Source organism: Muscardinus avellanarius (genome assembly GCF_963383645.1).
Source record: "Muscardinus avellanarius genome assembly, chromosome: 10".
NCBI lineage: Eukaryota > Metazoa > Chordata > Mammalia > Rodentia > Gliridae > Muscardinus > Muscardinus avellanarius.
The window spans coordinates 94718192-94741849 of record NC_137796.1 but is presented as its reverse complement, the minus strand read 5'-3'; the positions used below and the strand labels follow the sequence as shown (position 1 = coordinate 94741849).

At 44.8% G+C, this 23658-nt stretch overlaps 1 protein-coding gene across 1 annotated transcript in view; it reads right to left on the bottom strand.

Annotated features, from left to right (window-relative positions):
• The window catches only part of COG7 (component of oligomeric golgi complex 7), a gene marked incomplete at both ends in the record, with an annotated part of 76452 nt that overhangs the window by 31055 nt on the left and 21739 nt on the right, over nt 1-23658 (bottom strand). Inside the window, 4 exons of the mRNA XM_080702291.1 lie at nt 1020-1136; nt 6168-6322; nt 8262-8389; nt 19168-19366. Of these exons, the coding sequence (XP_080558417.1) occupies nt 1020-1136; nt 6168-6322; nt 8262-8389; nt 19168-19366 (599 nt within the window). The remainder of the gene's footprint in view (nt 1-1019; nt 1137-6167; nt 6323-8261; nt 8390-19167; nt 19367-23658) is intronic.

Sequence of the window (23658 nt, the reverse complement as noted above, 5' to 3'; positions counted from 1 at the left end):
CCTTTCTAGGCCAAGAGTATTGCCATACAATTGGGTACTGTGGTCCTTATACCCAGAGACATGATCCAACCCACTGTACATTCTCTAAAATATAATAAATATAATAAATAGCTCTATTTTAGGTCTATAAAAACTATAGGCTAGAGTGAAAAAAGTTTCAAGCCAAACAAAATTTAAGTCATTAAAGGAGATGAGGAATCCATAAAAAACTTTATAAATAAGTGAGAAGAGAGTCTTTTTGGTGTTTTATTGCTATTGTTGGTTGGTTTGGTTTATGTTTGCTGGCTTGCTTTTAGAGTCTAGAGTACGAGCTTTTAAAATCAGGCAGTGAGGGGCCAGAGGTACAGCTAAGGGACAACAGAGTGCTTGCCTAGCATGTGTGAGGCCCTGGGTTCAATCCCCAGCACCACACAAAAAAAGGGAACGAGCCATGTGTGGTGGGACATGCCTGTAATCTCAGTATTTGGGAGGCTCTTGAGACAGGTAGACTGTAGGTTTAAGGACAGCCTAAGAAATGTAGTGAGACTCTCCCAAACCAAGCAAGATCCTGTTTCCATAACAGGGCTGAGATACAGGGCTGAGATACAATCCAAAGTTTCTCTCCTCTCTCTCTCTCTCTCTCTCTCTCTCTCTCTCTCTCTCTCTCTCTCACGCACGCAGTAAGCCGGGCATGGTGGTGCACAACTGTAATCTCTTGGATTACTTGAGAGGTAATCTGAAATAGGAGGATCACAGGTTTAAGGCCAGCCTCAGCAACTTAGCAAGCTTCTCAGCAACATAGTAAGACTCTGCTTCAAAATTTAAAAATAAAATAGGGTTGGGGGAGTGACTCAGAGGTAGAATGCCCCTGGGTTCACTCCCCAGTACCACAAAAAAAAAAAAAAGAAAGAAAAAAGAAAAACCATTCAGTGAAAGAAAAAAAACCAAACACTTTATAAACATACTATCTCTATATATTATAGCATATACAATTATGCTACTACATTAGACACATGCTTAAATTGCAACCCCCACATTACCTAACAGAGTTCTGAAAAGCCGTCCAATCTTCTTGAAAAAGGGAGTTGGGAGGAATATCGTCCAGTTTGCACTTCTTTCGTATTGACTGGAGAGCATTGGTGAAATCCGACACATACCTGTGAGGCAGGGGAAATGACAAGGTATATATAAACTCAACTCTAAAGACACTTGGGATTCTACGGCTTTGGTCCAATTGCTAACGACCTGGAGAATGTGCTTAGAGGCTCCCACCACGGAATGAGACCGCCGATAAACCTCTGACCAGAAAACAGCCTCCTATGTGTCAAGACTGTCTATATCACCCGGCAGGGCAGCTAAGAGATGCTCAAGAGGAAGAGGACAGCCAGGATGTTGACTCCAGTGACCAACCAGACAACAGAGGGTGCTGGCAAACCACCCCACATCCTGACATAGTCATTCTCTGGAAGCGGAATTGAAGAACAATTTTAAAACACATGGGCCCAGTATAATAACTGAATGTGACCTGGACACTGTAAGGCAGTTTACTGACATCAGGGTACTTTTTAAACTCATCCCTGGATTTAGATTAAAAGACCATGGCAGAGGTAGCCAAGGGACCATTTCATCAGCAGAGGTGCGCAAGGGTGAGTTGAAGGTGGAAGACGCCCTCAGAGACCATGCTGTTTGCTCCTGCTGCACACACACCTACACACTACGACTGAGCAGCTGACTTAGTGTTTATTTAATGTGGTCTGCGGTGGTGGATGGCGGGCTCTGTGAGAATAGGAACGGTGTCTCTGCAGCTCATGAATAGATCCCAAGGAACTAGCACCAGCTGGGCCTAAAGGAGACACCAGAGATAGCCCCTGAGCGCATGGCAGACCAGCCCTGCAGCCTTGGCAAGTGGCTCGGTGCCTTTAGGCCTCGGTTTCCTCATCCTTAAAATGGACCTAAAGATGTCTTTTCATATCACCTCACAGGGCTGTTGTGATGAAGTGTGTGGTAATAAAATTAGATAAATAATGCGAAGTCTCTGAAAAGCATACAACAAAAGTTGATGTGGGGTGGAACTGTTTCTTGTTTGTTCTTTGTACTGGGGATTGGACCCAGGAGGCATTCTACCTCTGAGATATTCCCCAGCCCTCTTTTATTTTTTATTTGGAAACAGGGTCCTGCTAAGTTGCTGAGGCTAGCCCTGAGCCTGTGATCCACCTGCCCCAGCCTCCCAAGTACTACAATTACAGGCAAGCGCCACCATGCCCGGCTGCTATTGTTTTAAAGAATGTAACCTGCTTGGAACACGAGGGAGTCAGTGTATACCCTTGGGAGGCTGTGGTGAGGAGAACGGAGGGAAGGGCGTCTGTCCTCTGAAGTCAAGAAAACCTGTGGCTTTGGGTGCATCACAAGAAGCTTTACTTCTTTCCCTTCGAAACCAAAACTCCACGTGTTGAAAAGTAAAACATGACAAGCTGCGGCCTGAAAGGCAAGTTTGTGTGGTGGTAAGAAGGGCCACTCCAAGAACCAAGTGGGGGAAACCACCCCAGACGACACCACTCACTACAAACAGCACTGCTGTTCCTGCCCACATGCCCTCAGGCCTTAGGGCAGAAAGCTACAAAACCCTAATTCCAGGGATGCCACCTTCCCACCAAGAGAGGCAGCGGCTTTCCTGGGGAATCGACTGCCGGGGAAGCAGAGCAAAGCAGCAGGGGAATTAAGGGGCGCAACTGTACTTCAGCTGGAGAGGCCCGACAACTGTGTCACCACCTGCGGCTATGACGAGCACGCCGTCCAACAGTGCCCGTGCCCCGCAGATGCTCCTGTGAGCGTTCCCGGGGAGGAGGGGTGAGCAGGCAGAGAATTCAAAATGAGTTCATCACTCAGCAGTAAAGAACAAAATTACATCATATGCAGGAACGTGGAGGGACCTGGAGGACATTGTCAAGGGAGACGAGCCAGTCAGAGTGAGCAGTCACATGTTTTCTCCCATAGTGGAAACTAGGGAGTAACTGGGTACCAGAGCGAGCTTAGATAATGGAGGAGAAACTCCAGTGGCGTGAAGAAGGGGGTCTGGGGAGGCTGGGGGAGAATCAGTGAAGGCAGCACATCCCTTGACGTTATGTGTCTATGTAAAACGACCAATGCCGATCTCAATATCATGATTGGAGCAGGGAAGAAAGTGGGGAGGGAGCTGGGGGCAAGCTCACCTAGAGCTGCGTGCATGCATGCTTCTATCGCTCTGAACCACATTCTGACATGAGACTATAATACACCAAAGCACCAATAAAAGTATATATATATATATTTGTGTGTGTGTGTGTGTGTGTGTGTGTGTGTGTGTGTGTGTGTGTGTTACTAGGGAGCTTTCTACCTCTGGGCTATACTCCCAGCCCCATTTTATATTTTATTTGGAAACAGGGTCTCACTAAGTTGCCGAGAGCCTCACTAAGTAGCTGAGGCTGGCTTCCAACCTGTGCGATCCTCCTGTCTCAGCCTCCCAAGCACGGTGATTACAAGCGTGCGCCACCACGCCCAGCCTCAATAAAAGTATATTTAAAAAATGAGTGGGCCATTTGTCATAAAATCTCAGATGACAGTTGTAGTTTTTATCATGTTATTTTTGTCTTCAAACCCTCCAATCCTCTCTCATGACACATTTCCAAGAATCTACCCGGAGAGAAGCACTGTATTATGGACTTTAATTACACACTTTTGTTTAATAGTCACAACCACTATGGAAAGGAGATATTATCATGAATTTACTTAGAAGACACTGCGACTGGGAGGAGCAGTGGCCTGCCACGACCCTAACTAGTCAGCGCCACGGCCAGCACCTGAGCCCAGGCCCACCACAGCCGCAGAGCCCCAGTCCCGTAGCCGCCTCGGTGGCACAGTATGTTCCGCTTTCCCTCTAGTTCAAATCAGACCAGCTTGCTCCCCTACCCCGCCGCCTTCCCCAGAGCCTCCCCAAGGCCCCTCGCACCAAACAAGAGCCCATCCAAACCCGGCACAAGTGAGCTTCAACCTGATTTCCCCGACTAATTTTATAAACATCAGCTATTTTGGTAACTTCCAAGTCTTCCCTTTTAGAGGAGGTGACCTGATTCATCATATATTTTTGTATAGAATTTGAATTTTTAATATGCACATGTATTATTTAACTAATGTAATCAAAGTAATATAAAAGTAAAAAATCTAAGCAGACAGAGAGAACAAGAACCTTAAGAAATCTCAAGCCACCACTTTTCAGAGTGGAGAGTCAAGAGGCAACATCTGAAGCTGATTCAAAAGCTTCTGAATTTTGCAGGGAAGTATTGGAAGACTAAAAGCACAACTAAAAGCACAACGTTCAAAACTGGTTTCTTTTGCTGGGCGTGGTGGCGCACGCACTTAATCCCTGCGCTTGGGAGGCGGAGACAGGAGGATCGCGCAGGTTCGAAGCCAGCCTCACTGGCTTAAGAGACCCTGTTTCCAAATAAAAACGTGTAAAATAGGTCTGGGAGTGTAGCCCGGAGGTAGAAGGGTTTCCAGGAACCCCAGTACCACCAAAAACAAACAAACATAAAAACAAAACCTGGTTTCTTTTGAGAAAGATAAAATGTGTGCAAGAAGGGAGAAAGACTTTCACATTTTTATATCTTCTCAAATTTGGAGAAATTATTTCTGCTATTATGTAATAAAATGTTTAGATCTCAAAAAACCAAAATAAAAGAGAAACCTGATTTTCACTGGGCATAGTGGTGCACAACTGTAATCCCAGTACTCAGGAGGCTGAAAGAGAACGATGGCAGGTTCAAGGCCAGCCTCAGTCATGTAGCGAGACCCTCAGCCATTTAGTGAGACCCTGTTTCAAAATAATAAAATAAAACAGGACTGGGGATATAGCTCGGAGGTAGAATGTCCCTGGGTTCAATCCCCAGCAACACACATATACACACAACCATGATTTTTATTCACAAAATCCTAATGGTGGCAGAGAAAAAAGGAAAACTTTATCTGATCAAGCTTGCTGTTTATGCTTCTCTATGGGAACACATCTGGGCCCATCTGGGCATTACTCCAGCGTTTGATGTCTAAAATCTGAGCTGCCCTCAGGAGGTGCTGACAGCTCCTGGCAGTGACTGTGCTGTCTGGGCTCGGAAGCCCTCAGTGCGCACAGGGCGCGCTCAGTATTTCTGGAATGACAAGAGCTTTCTAAGCGACCTACGGCAAAACAGCATTCAGTTAATAAAAGGGACTTCTGAGACTCAGGCAATTTCATTCTGGAACAAACCACCAAGGGGAGGTCCCTTGGAGAGCCCAAGAATGCACTTGTCTATAAATCAGACCCGAAGCGTGTAACTTCCTGAGGGCCCTGATACCTCAACTACATGTCAGACAATCCAGCCTTTTTTTTGGTGTACGTGTGGTACTAGAGATCGAACCCAGGGGCATCGTACCTCTGAGCTACACCCCCAGTCCTATTTTTTTTTTTAAGCAGAGTCTCACTGAGTTGCGAAGGGCCTCGCTAAGTAACTGAGGCTGTCCACGAACCACGATCCTCAATCCTCTGGTCTCCACCTCCCGAGTAATGGATTACAACCATGAACCACCGCACCTGGTGTTAAGATTATATAATGCATTTTAAAGTATAAAAAAAGACCTAGGACGAGGTTGGCATTCTTTTTTTTTTTAAGTATAGGTTTATTGGAACAGAACCAACCACTCATTTATGCATCATGAATGGCTGTTTTTGTGCTACAAAGGTCTCTACTGCAACAGAGACTGTAGGGCCCACAAAGACTAAAATACTCATTATCTGCCTCTTTGCAAGAAAAGTTTAGTCTGGCTATGGAAAACATACCCTATTTTTTGCGCGTCCTTCTTGTATAATATATTACATTTTCTACATTATCCTGCAACTTGCTTGTATCTCCAATCTATTCATGTTGATCTGTGTAGACTGAATGCTTTTTTGTGTAGCATTACTTCACATTCTACTTAGCCACTGCCTGACGGATAGGCAGTACGCTCACTTCTGCTGTGCCTCCTTTACAAACAGTGCTGCCGTGAACGTCCGTAACAGTGGCCTCCTGGGCTCGGGTGCAAGTGTTTGGCCAGGATTCACAGCCGGAATCCAGAACACACATACTGTGAACTGGGAGGGATACTGCCCTTTGACGTGGACCCCACTCCCCCAGGCTTACTTGGCAAAGAGGGATTTCAGGGCTGTCAGCAGGCCGCAGGTCCCCAGGCCGTTAGTGAATCTGACACATCTGTCAACAGCTTCAGATGCCAGACCGAAGAGCTTGTTCACAGAGTGGCTCAGCTCCTGAACACAGTCGATCACTTCCCCGTGTTCCTGGTCAGAGATACAGGTAAGAAAAGGCCACAGCAGACTCAAGAATACCTACGAGACATTACGACAGACAGACCACCCAGCCCTCTCCTCTGTAGAAAAACTCCCTGAACAGGGGTATCAGAAACACTGCCCCCAGCTTTGACAGTTCTCCCAGGGCCAGAGCTAGTGGGCGGCAGTGACATCAAAGAAATTAACTCATGACAGAAAAGCACGGCCAATGTCTAGGCTTTCCTTACATTTTCCATTTCTTTCCCCTTTTTCTGTGAGTGTTAACCTCTCAGGGCTGGGAGTGGCAGCGCACGCTTGCATTCGGGAGGCAGAGACCGGAGGATCGCGGTTCCTGGACAGCCTTAACAAGGCCCTCTGCAACTCAGTGAGAGGCCCTGTTTCAAAAATTTTTTAAACAGGCTAAAAAATAGGGCTGGGTGTAGCTCAGAGGTACAATGCCCCTGGGGACCATCCCGGGTACTGCAAAAGAAAAATAAAAGCACCTCTCCCTTCAACTCTCCAGTGAGGATCCGAATTATCCATATCCAACAGTAATGAATGTAGTGGAGGAAAAACACTGCCTTCAAGGGCAAGAATGTAACTCAACACACTCTCTAGGTACAGGAAAACCGGCTAAGGCCGCAGATTTTTACTTAAGATCAGTTTTGGGCGGTTTGTTTTGTTTGTTTGTTTGTTTGTTTGTTACTAGGGATTAAACCCAAGGACATTATTCTACCTCTGAGCTACACTCTCAGCCCATTGTATTTTTTGTTTTGAAACAAGGTCTCATTAGGTTTCTGAGGCTGGCCTTGAACCTATGATTCTCCTGTCTTAGCCTCCCAAGTACTGGAATTACAAGTGTATGCCACCACGCCCAGCTGTAAAATCAATTTTTTTTTTTTCGTACCAGGTCGGAGGCACTGTACCTCCAAACTACACCCCAGTCTATGTTTTTGTCTTTTTATTTTATTTATTTTTTATTTTTTAATTTTTGCAGGTCTGGGGATGGAACCCAGGGCATTCAACCTCTGAGCTACACCCCTGGCCCTATTTTTTATTCTTAATTTTGAAACAGGGTCTCACTGAGTTGCAGAGGGCCTCACTAAGTAGCAGAGGCTGTCCACGAACCACGATCCTCCTGTCTCAGCCTCCCGAATGCTGGGATTACAAGCGTGTGCCACCACGCCCGACTTGTCTTTTTATTTTTGAAACAGGTCTCACTGAGTTGCAGAGGGCCTCAGTAAGTAGCTGAGGTTGTCCACGAACCGTGATCCTGTTTTCACCTCCTGAATGCTGGGATTACAAGTGTGCGTCACAACGCCCAGCCTTGTAAGATCAATTCTTAAAGATCAACTCACCTCATGTTAGAGAACCTTAAATGATTTGAAAACAAAATCCTATTTGAAATGGAGATGGCTTCAATCCCCTCCCTGGTGCCCAGACAGTGACTTTCTCCCTACAACATTGTCCACAGATGCTACGCATAAGTATCCATTTGTCCTTAAAGAAAACCTCCCATAAAGGATGTGTAAATTCTAGTACTTGGGAAGCTGAGACATAAGGATTGCAAGTTCGAGGCCAGCCTCAACAACTTAGCAAGACTCTTAGCAACTCAGCAAGGCCCCGTTTCCAAGGAGGGCCTGGGGCTATCTCATAGGTAGAATGATCCTGTGTTCAATCCCTAATCCCAAAAAGCAAACAAACAAAAATTAAATAAAAGCCCTCCCTTTAAGAAGTTACTAAATCAGAGTACTGTCCCCAAAGGTTTAAGCCTCTCATCTTTCTAGATCTCTATTAGAGACTTGAACTGGAAAATTGGTAACATATTTGTGGGCTCATTTTCCAGGTGGACTCCTAGACCCATGAGGCATCCGCCCCACGCCCGCCTGTCCTGGTCCACGGAGCCCCCCCCCCCAACTGGGCTGAGGCCAGGCAGCTGCTGCGACGTTACCAGGGGCACAGCGCTGATCTGGATGAGGAGGTGGCTGCCCTCCACGTCGCCGTACTTCAGCTGATAGGCTCTGTAGGGACTGTACACGGCGTCCACCAGCTCCACGACTTTCACCAGGTTGTGCTCCTCTTTAGGGAATCAGAAATTAAAAATAAGAACGAGCAAAGACTTCCAAGACTAACTGCTAGAAAGCAACGGGTAAGGTGTGTTCTGCCAGAGCTTTCCGGGAGAAAACGGGGTGACTACATTTTGCTCCTCTGCTTCCATCATTCATGGAAGCTTCTTTTTTCCTTTGGTACTGGAGGGTGGACCCAGAGGTATTCTAACCCTAGCTCTACCCCAGGCCCTGTTTGGTTCTTTATTTTGAAACAGGGCCTCACTAAGTTGTGGAGGGCCTCACTAAGTTGCAGAGGCTGGCCTCAAACCTGCAACCCTCCCAGACTCAGCCTCCCAAGTACTGAGATTACAGGTGTGCAACACCATGCCTGGCTCACGGAAGCTTCTTCAACCATTGCTTTGGTGAATATTGGGAGAAATTTGGGCTTTGTGCACTGTTTGCTGAAGGTACTAGTAGAGACCCCAACCCCTCCTCACAAACCAACAGAGCTGAGAATCCCTTCAAAAGAAAATTCTGGTCAGGCTCCAATTCATGAAGAATTGCTACAGAGAAAAGGCTCTCAGGAAAACCATGTTCCATTCCAAGAGTTCCTAGGGCCTTAAAGAAACAGACTAACCCATACACTAGGTATTCCAAAAAGTCCTATGTTTAATTGCGTATAAATTTAAGCTGGGCGTGGTGGCGCACGCTTATAATCCCAGCACTTGGGAGGCTGAGATAGGAAGATTGCACACGCTCGAAGCCAGCCTCAGCTACTTGGTGAGGCTCTCAGCAACTTAGTGAGACCCTGTTTCCAAATAAAATATAAAATAGGTCTGGAAGTATAGCCTGGAGGTATAAAAGCCCCTGGGTTCCACCCCCAGTACCACAAAAAAATAATAATAATTACATATAAATTTAAAATATGCTTGTAAGCCAGGGGTGGTGGCACATACCTGTAATCCCAATACTTGGGAGGCCGAGACAGGAGGATCTCAGGTTTGAGGCCAACCTCAGCAACTTAGTTAGGTTCCCTGCCACTTAGTGAGACCCTGTTAAAAAAATAAATAAAAGGGGTTGGGGGTGCAGCCCAGAGGTAGAATGCCCCTGGGTTAAACCCTCAATATCTCTTACACACAAACACACACACAACATGCTTGCACCTAAAATGTAAATATGAGCAGAGCGTGGTGGTGCATGCCTGTTATCCAAGTACTTGGGAGGCTGAGATAGGAGGATTGCAGGTTCGAAGCCAGCCTCAGCAACTTCAGTCCTCAGCAATTTAGTGAGACCCTGTTTCCAAGTAAAGGATAAAATAGGTCTGGGAGTATAGCCTGGAGGTAGAAAAGCCCCTGGGTTCCACTCCCAGTACCACAAAAAATAAAAATAAAAAATAAAATAAAAGAAGCTCAGAGGTAAAATGCCCCTGGGTTCCATCCCTAGTAAAACACCCACACACGCAAACACACACACACAAATATGCTTATTCTATGCTTATTCTACAGCACAGCAATTCAACTTCCAAGAAATAAGCAAAGGAATAAACAAATACGCAGAGCTCAAGTGTACACAGAAGATGTTCAAGGAAACATTGCCAGGATCAGAAAGTTTGGAAGACAATCAGAATGGGCCTGAGTAAATGTAACAGCCTGACACCTGATGTCCTCTCAGCCTCTGGTCTGACGTCCACACCGAAGCCGGAAAAATATCCCCCATGAGAAAGCTGGTCACATTACTACTGCCTGCTTGTAACGTGCCACTGGCTCCCCGGCTTTCCAGTTGAGAATGCAAACTCTTTTCTAGAGCCTCCAAAGCCCTGTGATGGCTGACCTCGGGAAGTGGAAGGTGGTGGGCAATTCAGAGCAAAGACCGAGCTGAGCGAGCGGTGGCGCACACCTGCGATCCCAGCACCTGGAGGCTGAGACGGGAGAATCACAGGTTCCAGGCCAGTCTCGACAATTTAGACCCTGTTTCAAAATAAAAGGCGAAGACCCTCGGTGTGTTATAAAGTGTGTGTAGAGATCAAGTAAAATAATGTGTTTAGCACGTGGTAAACACTCAATGCACACTTGCTATTTTTACTCTGATTTTTCCGGCCTCATCTCAATTCCTAAAAACGCAGGCGCCCTTTGCTGCCAGGCTGATCCTCCTGTCTGGGAGGACCCTTTCTTCCTATCCCTCTGTATCCAGCTAATTCCCACTCCCTCCAACGTTCGGCCCCACTCTGCCCGGCTCAGTTATCTTTCTTTGTTCATGTGTGCTTCGAACCATCTGCTGCTCTTCACGGCACTGATCTCACTTTGTAATAATGCATTCTTTTAGGAGTGATTATGTATGCCAGGCGTGGTGGCGCACGCTTGTAATCCCCACACTTGGGAGGCTGATACAGGAGGATAGCACAGGATCGAAGCCAGCCTCAGCTACTTAGTAAGGCTCTCAGCAACTCAGTAAGACCCTCTTTCCAAATAAAATATAAAATGGAGCTGGGAGTGTAGCCCAGAGATAGAAAGCCCATGGGTTCCACCCCTAGTACTACCCAAAAAAAAAAAAAAAAAAATTAACAAGGTCCTCCACCATTTAGTAAGACCTTATTTCAAAATTAAAAATAAAATAGGGCATGCAGGACGTGATGGCGCACGCTTGTAATCCCTGCGCTTGGGAGGCGGAGACAAGATCGCGCAGGTTCAAAGCCAACCATGTTGGTTTAAGAGACCCTGTTTCCAAATAAAAACGTATAAAATAGGTCTGGAAGTGTAGCCCGGAGGTAGAAAGGTTTCCAGGAACCACAGTACCACCAAAACACAAAACAAAACAAAACAAAACATAAAATAGGGCTGGAAGTATAGCTTAGGGGTAGGTTGCCCCTGGGTTCAATCCCCAGTACCACAAAATAAAATAGGATAAAAAAAATACATTTTGACCTATCCAGAATGTAATCATAAATAATAATTGTGTGTGCATGTGTGTGTTTACGTGTGTACACACACCGCTGGGAACCAAGATCTTCACTGCAGGCGAGAAGTTAAAATCATGTAGCACTGGGTTTGACTGGGAAGTATCCGTATCAAGTGGCAATTTCTAAAAATATATATATATTTCTTAGCTCTGCGTACCCAAAGATCCTAGAAGTAATGATACCACGGCAACAATGAACACCCTGGTATCCAGATCTTGGTTTCTTTTTTTTTTTTTTTTTGAGGGTTTGGGGATGGAACCCAGGGGCATTCAACCTCCAAGCTACACCCCCTGCCCTATTTTTTATTCTTTATTTTGAAACCGAGTCTCACTGAGTTGCAGAGGGCCTCACTAAGTAGCTGAGGCTGTCCGCGAACTGTGATCCCCCAGGTCTCAGCCTCCCGAATGCTGGGATTACAAGCGTGCGCCACCAGGCCCAGCTCAGATCTTGGTTTCTAAATACCAATTACCACTAGAATAAAAACGTGTTCCTGGGAAACAGCCGACTCCAGGTCTAAGGCAAGGGAAACAACAAGGAATTCCTGGAGTATTTTGTGCCCAAAAGCAAGGAAGCACTCACGGACAGAGAGAAATGTCTAAAGGTGTAAGAGGCAGCTTGGCGCAGTGCCTACAGTCCAAATTTGGAACAATTTGGATATACAAATGAATGGTAATAGCCGGGTGAGGTGGTGCCTATAATCTCAGTACTTGGGAGGCTGAGGATCACAAGTTCCAGGCCAGCCTTGGTAACTTTGTGAGACCTTGTCTCACAGTAAGAAAGGAAATAGGAGACGGGCGAGGTGGTGCACGCTTTGTGATCCCAGTACTTGGGAGGCAGAAACCGAAAAATTGCAGGTTTGTAGCCAGCCTCAGCTACTTAGTGAGGCCGTCCACAACTTAGTGAGACCCTGTTTCAAAATAAAGACTTAAAAATAAGAGTGGGGTGTAGTTCGGAGGTAGGATGTCCGTGGGTTCAATACCCAGTACTGAAAAAAATAAAATTAAAATAAAATAGGCCTGGGCATATAGCTCAGTGGTAGAGCACCCCTGAATTCAACTCCAGTACCTCACACACAGAAAATAATCAATGCTAATAACTGATCAGAACACATGAAATTTAAAAGAGGAATACATAAACTCGTAGCGATATTAAGGAGGTAGAAAGGAAAATCTCTTCCTAGAAAAAGAATGCTAAGAAAGAATAATAAAATTGGCAAATCACATTATATAATCAACACTGTAAAATTTTATTCAGCCAAGGATTATCAATGTGTGTTGGGGAATGGATACTCCTGGGAGCTCACAGTATCACCCCACAGATTACTTAATACACAGAGGAGAAGTAAGAACAATGGAGAGATCTGACAGATACCTTCACAGGGTGATTAACCGTCAACAACTGGACATCATGTGCCTCCTGAGGTGCCACAATGGGGAGCGCACAGCAGCATCAAGGCAGGGCTTTTTTTTTTCCAGTACTGGGGATGGAACCCAGGGGCATTCTACCTCTGAGCTACACCCCCTGTCCTATTATTTATTCTTTATTTTGAAACAGGGTCTCACTGAGTTGTGAGGGCCTCACTAAGTAGCTGAGGCTGTCCACGAACCACGATCCTCTGGTCTCAGCCTCCCGAATGCTGGGATTACAGGCGTGCGCCACCATGCCCGGCTTCAATGCAGTATTTTTGCCAAAAATGTTTGATATGAATCTACGAGACAGGGTGTGGTGGCGCACGCCTGTAATCCCAGTACTTAGGAAGCTGAGACCGGAGGATCACAAGTTTGTAGCCAGGCTGGGCGACGTACTGAGACACTCAGCAATTCCATGAGATCCTGTTTCAAAGTAAAAGATAGAAACAGGGCTGGGATGTAGCGCTGGGATGTAGCTCAGATGTAGAATGCCCCTGGGTTCCATCCCCTGTACCATAAAATCAATCAATCTACCAAAGAGGAAAAAGAATTTCAGAATGTGAGACATTCCATGAAAAAACCACCCATTTCTTTTATCAAAGATGTCAACGTCTTGAAACACAAAAGAAAGATGAAGTGACTGTTTTAGATTAAAAGAGATTAAAGAGACAGGACAACCAAATGCCATGTACGTATATTAACTGGATCTCAGCGGGAGGCACAAGTGGGGAAGCAGCTATACAGACATCATAGAGCTGGGGAAAATCTGAATTAAATTCTTGAGTATAATAATGGTAACAAAAAATTCTAGTAAGAACATATGTTTAAGCTGGGTATAGTAGCACATGCCTGTAATCTCAGTTCTTGGGAAGTGAGACAGGAGGATCACAGGCTAGAGGACAGCTTTGGCGACTTAGCGAGGCCGTCTGCAATGTAGTCCCTGTTTCAAAATAATAAATAAAATGGGGCTGGGGGGTAGCTCAGAGGTAGAATGCCCCTGGGTTCAATCCCCAGTACCACACAAAAAAAGAACATATATTTAAATATAAAACACTCATAAAGAAAATCTGCACATCTCATAACCCCCAAAGCTATTCTGGATGGCAGAGGATGATTTTTTTTTCCTGTTCCTTGTATTTTCAGGGCTTTGGTTTCTTTTCTTTCTTTCTTTCTTTCTTTTTTTTTTTTTTTGTTTGTTTGTTTGTTTTATTTGGTTTTGGTTTTTTGTGGTGCTGAGGATTGAACCCAGCAGGGGAACTCTACCTCCATGCTACACTCTAGCCTTATGTTTATTTGAAAACAGTATCCCACAAAATTGCTAAGGCTGGCCTCAAATCTGCAATCCTCCTCTCTAAAACCTCCCAAATACTAGGATTATAGGCATGCTCTACCACGCCCAGTTTTTATGATATGTTTCTGCAAATAGAAAAAAAATTTTTTTTTTAGGTACTGGGGATGGAACCCAGGGGGATTCTACCTCCAGAGCTATACCTCCAGCCCTATTTTTTTATTCCTTATTTTGAAACAGAGTGTCAATGAGTTGCAAAGGGCCTCACTAAGTAGCTGAGGCTGTCTGCTAACTGTGATCCTCCTGTCTCAGCCTCCCAAATGCTGGGATGACAAGCGTGCGCCACCACGCCCGGCTCATACTACTTATTAATTATAGTCACCCTAAGTTATTTATGAATTTACTATTTCATATTTTACATATTTTAAATTATATGATGCACATGTATTCACTATTAAAATAATGGTAAAATGTTGGAGGTAAAATAAAGGTTAGGAAACATATCTGTAACATAGTTGACAAGCAATGTGAAAAAGTCCGCTATTTAAGAATCTTCTAGAAACATGTTTTTTTGTTTGTTTTTGGTGGTACTGGGGGTGGAACCCAGAAGCTTTCTACCTCTGGGCTATACTCCCAGACCTATTTTATACTTTAGTTGGAAACAGGGTCTCACTAAGTCGCTGAGTTTACAAGCGTGTGCCACCACGTCCGGCAAACATGTTAAATTTTTAACAGTGAGGCCAGCGTGGTGGCGCATGCTTGTAATCCCTGCGCTAGGAGGCAGAGACAGGAGGATGATGCAGGTTCGGAGCCAGCCTCTCTGACTTAAGAGACCCTGTTTCCAAATAAAAATTAAAAAATGGATCTGGGAGTATAGCCAGGAGGTAGAAGGGTTTCCAGGAACCCCAGTACCACCAAACAACAACAACAAAAAATTTAACAGTGGTTACTTTTAGCAAGTAGGACTATATAGCTTTTCATTTTGTATTATAGATTTCTATCATAAATTTTATCATAACTTGATAAATTTTTGTTGATATAAAATCAACATATTTCTCTTGTTTTTTATGGCACTGAAGATTGAATCCAGATGCATTCTTTTATGATTTTATTTTTATTTATTATTATTTTTTACCCAGGGGCGTTCTACCTCCAAGCTACACTTCCAGGCCTATTTTATTTTATTTTTTGTGGTACTGAGGATGGAACCCAGGGGCATTGTACCTCCGAGCTACACTCCCAGCCCTGGGTTCCAACCCCAGTACCACAGATAAATAAATAAATAAATAAATAAATAAATAAATAAATAAATAATTTGCCCTAAAAATTAACCAGAAATAAATTAAATCCCCTAGTAAAACAGGCAAATAAGCAATAAAAGAAAAAAAACATTTTTTTTATAATTTTCAAACTTGCTAATAACCAAAGTAGAAAATTAAAGTGATCTATGATTATCTAAGAAGCTGGCAGTGATGGAGAAGGCAGAGCCTAGAGCTGTGAAGGCGTGATAGGACTGGTGCCCTCAGGCACTACGGACAGATACACAAACAGGCAGAGCTTTCTAAAAGCAAAACATGACACAACATCTTTTTTTTGTGTCTGTGTGGCACTGGGTATTGAATCCAGGGGTATTCTATCTCCAAGTTATACACCAGCCCTATTTTATTTTTATATTGAAACAGGGTCTTGCTAGGTTGATGAGAGTCTCACTACTTGCTTAAGGCTGTCCTCAAATCTGTGCTCCTCCTGTCTCAGCCTCCCAAGTACTGGGATTACAAGCCTGAGACACCATACTCAGCTGACACACATCTTTAAAATTTTCATTTCTTCACAACTGCGATTTTAAACTTTTTCTAGGAAACAATCAGTCAATAAAAGCTATGCCTTCAGAGGTGGGCACAGTGGTGCACACCTATAATCCCAGTTCTTGGGAGGCCAATGCAGGACTGCAGGTTTAAGGCCAGCCTGAGCAGCTAAGTGAGGCCTTATCCCAAAATAAACAATAAAAAAGGCATCAGCTAGGCATGGCAGCATAGTGCATGACTGTAATCCCAGGATCCTCCTGTCTCAGCCTCCCAAATACTGGGATAACAGGCACATACCACCACATTCAGCATATATTTATTTGTTTTTCTTTCTTGTCTGTACTGGGATTGAACCCAGAAACATTCTCTCTCTGATCTCCATCAGCAATCCTTTTTTTATTTTTATTTTTTTTTTTGTTTTGGAACAGTCTCGCTAAGTTGCTCCTTGTCTCAGCTTCCCAAGTACTGGGATTACAGATTTGTGCCACCATGCCTCCCTACAATATTTATATTATATAATATACAAATGTAGCCGGGCGTGGTGGCGCACGCTTGTAATCCCCTCCCTGCACTTGGGAGGTGGAGACAGGAGGATCGCGCAGGTTCGAAGCCAGCCTCGCTGGCTTAAGAGAACCTGTTTCCAAATAAAAATATAAAATAGGTCTGGGAGTATAGCCTGGAAAAGGGTTCCATTCCCAGTACTACCAAAAAAAAAAAAAAAAAAAAAATATATATATATATATATATATATGCATATAAAATACATTATAGTACATATTTATTACGTAATGTTTACATAGTATATATTAAATATTTTAATATTTGTAAACGATGTGTATTTATATTTGAATTACTAGTAAAAAATAAAATGTTGCTAGTGGCACCCTCTGCTATGGGTGATTTTGTGTGTGTGTGTGTGTGTGTGTGTGTGTGTTACTGGAGATGGAACCCAGGGGCCTTCTACCTCTGAGCTACACCCCCAGCCCGATTTTGTATTCTTGATTTTGTATTCTTTAGTTTGGGTCTCACTAAGTTGTAGAAGCTGGACGTGAACATCCTGGCTCAGCCTCCCACGTACTGGGATTACAAGCGTGGGCTACCAAGTCTGGCTATGGGTGATTTTTTTTTTTTTTTTACTCTTTTTTGTATTTCTACTTTTGTGTGTTTTTAAAGTTTTGTTTTTTCTGCCATACTAGGAATTGATCCAACCCAGTGGTGTTCTACCACTGTGCTACCTACAGCTGTCCCCAGGCCACATTTTTTTTTTTTTTGAGACAAGATCTAGCTACATTGTGGAAGCTGGTGCAGAACTTGGGATCCTCCTCCTTCAGCTTTCTGAGTAGCTGAGATTGGAGTAGAATAGCTGGGAATACAGGTGTGCACCACCTCATGGGCTCCAAAAGTATTTTAAATTAAAAACAGGGCACTGAGCTGGGCATGGTAGCGTATGCTTACAATCCCAGTACTTGGGAGGCTGAGACTGGAGGATGAGATCACAGCTTTGCAGCCAACTTCAGCAACTTTGTGAGACTGTCTCAACATAAAAACAGTAAAATAAGGCTGGGGGTGTAGGTCAGAGGTATAACGCCCATGGGTTCAACCCCCAGTACCACATACACAAAAAAGCACTCTTTGAAACTTCTACAAGAATTGTCAGAATTGTTCGAAATCTCAACTCGCATGGCTGACTGCAAAGCGCTCTGGCTCTTCAGTGTGGCTCTTCCATCTTGAGCACAGTCGGTCCCCAGTGGGAGAGGCATCCTGCCCCTGCCCCACCTTCACCCCACTCTGCTCCAGCAGGACGCAGCCTGGACACTCTCCGGCCGCTTCACCCACATCGCGGTCCTCAGGAAGCCACCCACATCCACGGGGCCTCTCCCACAACGGAGGGGAGTGTGCCAAATGCTCATGAATCATCAGTACCCGAACAATAACACACTTCCTGGAATGTACATGCACTAAGCACAAAAGCAATGAAAAGAATAACTATTAAATAAACGGAGTCAGTGACACAGCAGCCTCATGCAGCAGCAGGCCTTCCCGGAGCAATTTCCTGATCTGACAGAGGCATGTGTCAGGAGGGCCGCGATACTTCCAAGTCTATGATGCTTCTCACATACAGGGAAAGCAGCTGGGAAAACGGACCAGACGATGCACTGTTTACCCAAATGGAATGAGGAATGCTTTGCTCTCTGTCAGCCACTGGAAAGCCCATTTTCCTTACAGCTCTGGTGTGTGTGTGGTGGGGGGGGGGGAGGCGTTCTGGAGATTGAACCTACCGAGGCTGTCCTCGCACCTGCAATCCTCCTGTCTCAGCCTCCAGAGTACTAGGATCTCAAGTACTCAAGTATACACCACCACCACGCCCAGCCCTATAAGCTACTTTCAGTCCTACTATGGTTTCCCTGTCATGGAAAAACTTGCTATTGCCCCTTCTAGTACCCCTCTAATCCATGCGTTCTCTTAAAACTTGCTTCGGTTGCATCATCTGAGGCTTTATGGCTTGAAAGGAAGCAGCCATGACGCTCCCAGTGAGACCTGCAGCCAACACGCTGGCATCGTGCCTCCTGCTGCACCACGAAGACTCTTGTGCATGTTGAACCACAGAAGTATCCATCACATCCCCAGAGCAACCCTGGGGCTAGGTGCACACTGCGCACGCACGTGTGTGTGTGTGTGTGTGTGTGTGTGTGTGTGTGTGTAAAGTGGAGGGTACTGGTGATTAAACCCAGGGCATTCTACTTCTGAGCTACAACCCCAACCCTTTTTTTTGGGGGGGGGGGTCTGGGGATGGAACCCAGGGGCATTCTACCTCTCAAGCTACACTCCCTGCCCTATTTTTATTCTTTATTTTGAAACAAGGTCTCAATAAGTTCTGGAGGTCTCAATAAGTTGCAGAGGGCCTCACTAAGTAGCTGAGGCTGTCCACGAACCAGGATTTTCCTGTCCCAGCCTCCCAAATGCTGGGATTACAAGTGTGCACCATCACGTCCAGTTCCCCCAACCCTTTTTATTTGTTATTTTGAAACAAGGCCTTACTAAATTGCAGAGGGGGTAAATTGCTGAGGCTGACCTTGATCTTGCGATCCTCCTCTCTTGGCTTCCCAAGTACTGGGATTACAGGCATGTGCCACCAGGCCCAGCTACAGGCCCAGTTATACAGTTGTACATTAAATAACTTCCCAGAATGAAATGCTTTCATGGACAAGACTTCTATGAGTGTGAAGAGGGAAAAGACTGATCCCTTCCACTTCCGCACCATCAGCCACCTGAAAAGGCAAACAAGCCCAGGCCCCAGAAGCTTCAAAATGAGCGACAGAGACAAGCCGGAGAGGCGGCAGGGGTGCTTACGTAGGTGGGGGAGCAGCGCCATCTCCAGCCCCTTGGCAAAGTGGGCGGTGGTGTCGTAGAACTCCAGCAGCTTGGTGAGCTCCAGCTCGGGCCCGGCCCTCTCCACGCCAGTGCTGAGGCACATGGGCAGGGACGGCACCAAGGCACCCAGAGTCTGAATCAGCAGCACCGTCACCACCTCGTGAGGATTCTTGAAAACCTGCAGCAAGAGGGAGGGATCTGCATCAGCTCACAGCACCAAACAAGACAGCCTTGAAGGAAGCGGTCTCCCGGGATCGCTCAAAGGAATGCCCTCTGACAGCTGCAAAGGGGCTGGTCAAGAGCTGTAGCCCAAAGCTGCCCACTGCAAACTGAGCATGCTGAGGAAGCAGAGAACACCGCAGGACTTGCAACTTGTCCAGCAAGACTGGGAACTTCACGCCTATCACTGGCCCAGGCCTACCTGTGTTTACATTTACCCAATGCTTTTATGCAGTATGTGCACGATCACCAGACACTGACCAGAGAGGATGCTAAGGGTGCCAGGAGAGAAATGGCGGGGCAGGGGGATGAAAGATTAGCAATTCAGAGCTATTCACTGGATCACAGCTGGAAGGATCTTCATGTAGGTTCAGTCTGGCCCACAACTAGCTGCTTCTCCTCTTGACATAGATCTTCAATCTTGAAGAACTACCAGAGCCAGGTGTGATAACACACACTTGCAATCCCAGTACTTGGGAGGCTGAGACAGGAGGATCACAGATTCAGGGCCAGCCTCGGCACTTAGCAAGGCCCTCCGCAACCTAGTCTGATTCAAAATAGAAAATAATATAGGGCTTGTTTTTATTCTCTATTTTGAAACAGGATTCCACTAAGTTGCAGGAGACCTCACTAAGTTTCTGAGGCTGGCCACCAGCCTGACATCCTCTTGCCTCGGCCTCCCTAGTACCGGCATTACAAGTGTGCACCACCACACCCAGCAGTCACCTGGAATGTAAAAGTACCCAAAATCAGAATTTGACGTTTTTCCCACTGACCTCCCCTTTCTAGTATATTTCTATCCCCCTCCTTCAACTTTTCTATTTCTGTCAGTAATGTGTGTTAGACCAAAATGTCCCTTTTAGCCAGGTGTGGTGGTGCACACCTGTAATCCCAGTACTTGGGAGCCTAAGGCAGAAGGATCACAAGTTGAAGGCCAGCCTCAGCAACTTAGTGGGACCACACAGCAATTTAGTGAGACCCTGTTAAGAAAAAAAAAGCGAAGCTGAGACAGGAGGATCGTGTAGGTTGAAGCCAGCCTCAGCTAATTAGTGAGGCTCTCAGCAACTTAGTGAGACCCTGTTTCCAAATAAAACATAAAAATAGGTCTGGGAATGTAGCCCAGACGTAGAAGGTCCCTGGTTCCATCCCCAGTATCACAAAAAACAAAAAACAAACAAACAAAAAAAGGAGCTGAGCATGGTGGTGCACACCTGTAATGACAGTACTTGGAAGGCTGTGATAAGAGGACTACAGATTCAAGGCAGCCTCTGCAACGTAGCATGATCCTGTTTCAAAATAAATACACAAATAAGCCGGGCGTGGTGGCACACACTTATACTCCCAACATTCGGAAGGCTGAGACCAGAGGATCACAATTCGTGAACCGCCTCAGCTACTTAGTGAGGCCCTCTGCAATTCAGTGAGACCTGGTTTCAAAATAAAGGAAAAAAAATACAGGGGAGGGGAGTAGCTCAGAGGTTGAATGCCCCTGGGTTCCATCCCCAGGTCTGAAAAAAAAAACCCACAAATAAATGTATAAATAAATAAGCCACAGCTGGGCATGGTGGCGCACGCTTGTAATCCCTGCGCTTGGGAGGCTGAGACAGGAGGATCGCGCAGGTTCGAAGCCAGCCTCAGCTACTTAGTGAGGCTCTCAGCAACTTAGTGAGACCCTGTTTCCAAAATAAAACATAAATGGGTCTGGGAGTATAGCCTGGAGGTAGAAAGCCTCTGGGTTCCACCCCCAGTACCACACAAAAAAAATAAAAATAAAAATAAAAAAATAAGCCAGGTGTGGTGGCACACACGTGTAGTCCCAGTACTCAAGAGGCTGAGACAGGAGGATTGCAGGTTCAAGGACAACCTCAGCAAGACTCTATTTCAAAATAAAAACAGGGCTAGGGGTGTATCTCAGAAGGAGAATGCCCGTGTTTTTTTTTTTTTTTTGTGTGTGTGTGTGTGTGTGTGTGTGTGTTACTAATTCCTAGTACCATACACACACACACACACAAAAAGTAAAAATTAAAAATAAAACGGGTTGGGGGTGTACCTCTGAGGAAGAATGCCTCTGAGTTCCATCTCAAGCACCACCAAAATAAACAAACAAACAAATGAATAAATAAATGGCTAGGGGGATATAGCTCAGTGGTAGAGGACTTTTGGGTACAATCCTCAGTACCACAAAAAAAAGAGAGGAAAGAGAGAGAGAAAGAATCTCCTTTGTGACTCTCCTTTTTTCCAATCCCCTTACCAGTTACCAACAATTGCTCTAACAATCATTAGAATGGGTCCTAACAAGAGTTCATTCTTTCTCAAATTTGAATCAGCACTGTACCAGTATTGGAAAAGGGCTTCAAAATGTGTTAATGCGCCAGTACTGGGAAAGGGCTGCAGGGTTCCAGGGCCAAGGGTGATTAGTAGAGGAAGCCCAGGGTCCTTTACATTTCTAAAGAAGCAAACTTCCCCAAGGATATGGGGGGGAGGGCGTGCCATGAGCCTTCAAGAGATCTCAGACACCAATAATCAGTTAACACATTTTGGGGTATAACAAAGGCTTGGGGTCTGTGCCAGAGACAGGGCAGATCAAAAGGAAGGAATCCCGGCATCAAAAGACCTGCCCCAGAGAAAGAGCGGATCTAGTCTGGTCAGAAGACTTGGTATAAAATGTTCTGGGTCCAAAAACCTCTGGTGAGTTCTTTTCAAGTCATCCCCTATACCACCTCTGGTATAGGGCTGTATTAACTCTGTCCTATCTTTCTGTCTTTGTAATAATCAAATCATTTAAGCTTACAGAGTTCGGGCTATTGTTTTCTACACATAGTGCAGAATAAGAACCCGCGGCTACATTTCTCACTGTTACATTTTGGGAGTCCAATAGGGCCCCGTAACAGTCTCGCACCATAACAAGCACCATGCTGCACTAGGCAAAGGTTTTACCTTTTTCCAGTCTCTTCTCATCAATTCACCCTAGTACTACCACCAAATTCTTTATTTTTAAACATCACTTCAAAGTTTCTCTTATACCCTGGTGTGGCAGCACATGCTTATAATCCCAGTACTTGAGAGGCTGAGACAGAAAGATTAAAGGTTCACAGCCAGCCTTAGCAACTTAGTGAGGCCCTCTGCAACTTAATGTGTCCCTGCTTTAAAATAAAAGAAAAAAAGGGCTGAGGGTAGAGCTCAGAGGTAGAATGACCTTGGTTCAATCCCCAGTACCATAAAAAATTTTTTTCACTTCTATTTAAATCTTCAAATTTACAAGACTTTACAAAGACTACCAGACTCACCAATTATTAATATTTTGGTTGTCATACTCTTTAACTTTAGCTGTTCTAGTGGGTGTGTAGTAATGTTTCGTTGTTTTAATTTGTATTTCCTAATATTGGCACTGAGCACCTAATTCATGTGCTGATTCGCCATTTGTTTGTCTTCCTTTGAAAAGTATACTCAAGTCTTTTGCCCATTAAAAAAGAAGAGGAAGAAAGAAAAACAGGTTATTTGCCTTTTTGTTATTTAGTTATAGGAGTTCTTTATATATTCTGGATATAAGTCCTCCGTCAGATATGTTTTATAGACATTTTCTAGTCTGTGGCTTCAGCAGAGGTTCTGATTTTGATGAAGCTTAATTTATCAGGTTTTTGTTTTGATTTGGTTTGATTTTTACAGTGCTGAGAATCACTGCAATCTTAGCCCAGTTATTTCTCTTATAGTTATTGTTTTCCACGTCTAAGACACCACCACCAATCCTTAGTCTTAAAGTCTGTGAACTTTTAGCGCTGAGTGTGGTAGTGCACGCTTGTAATCACTGCCTTTGGGAGGCTGAGACAGGAGGATCGCACAGGTTCAAAGCCAGCCTCAGCTACTGAGTGAGGCTCTCAGCAACTTAGTGAGACCCTGCTTCCAAATACAGTATAAAATAGGTCTAGGAGTATAGTCTGGAGGTAGAAAGCCCCTGGGTTCCACTCCTAGTACCATCAAAAAATAAAAATAAAAATAAAAAAGAAAGAAATGACTATAAAATTTCCTTTTGTCCAGTCACCTGAAAAGGGCACAGGGGTTTTAGCTGAAACATGCATACAAAATATAATAATATATAAATAATTATATATATATATATATATATGCCCTGGAGGTCTAGGACATGACTGTATATTCAGACTAAAAAACTGGAACTCTCTGGAATGAAGCCACATAATCTCTCTCCTCTCCCATCCCCAAGTCATTCAAGTAAAAGATAAAATTAAAAGTGAG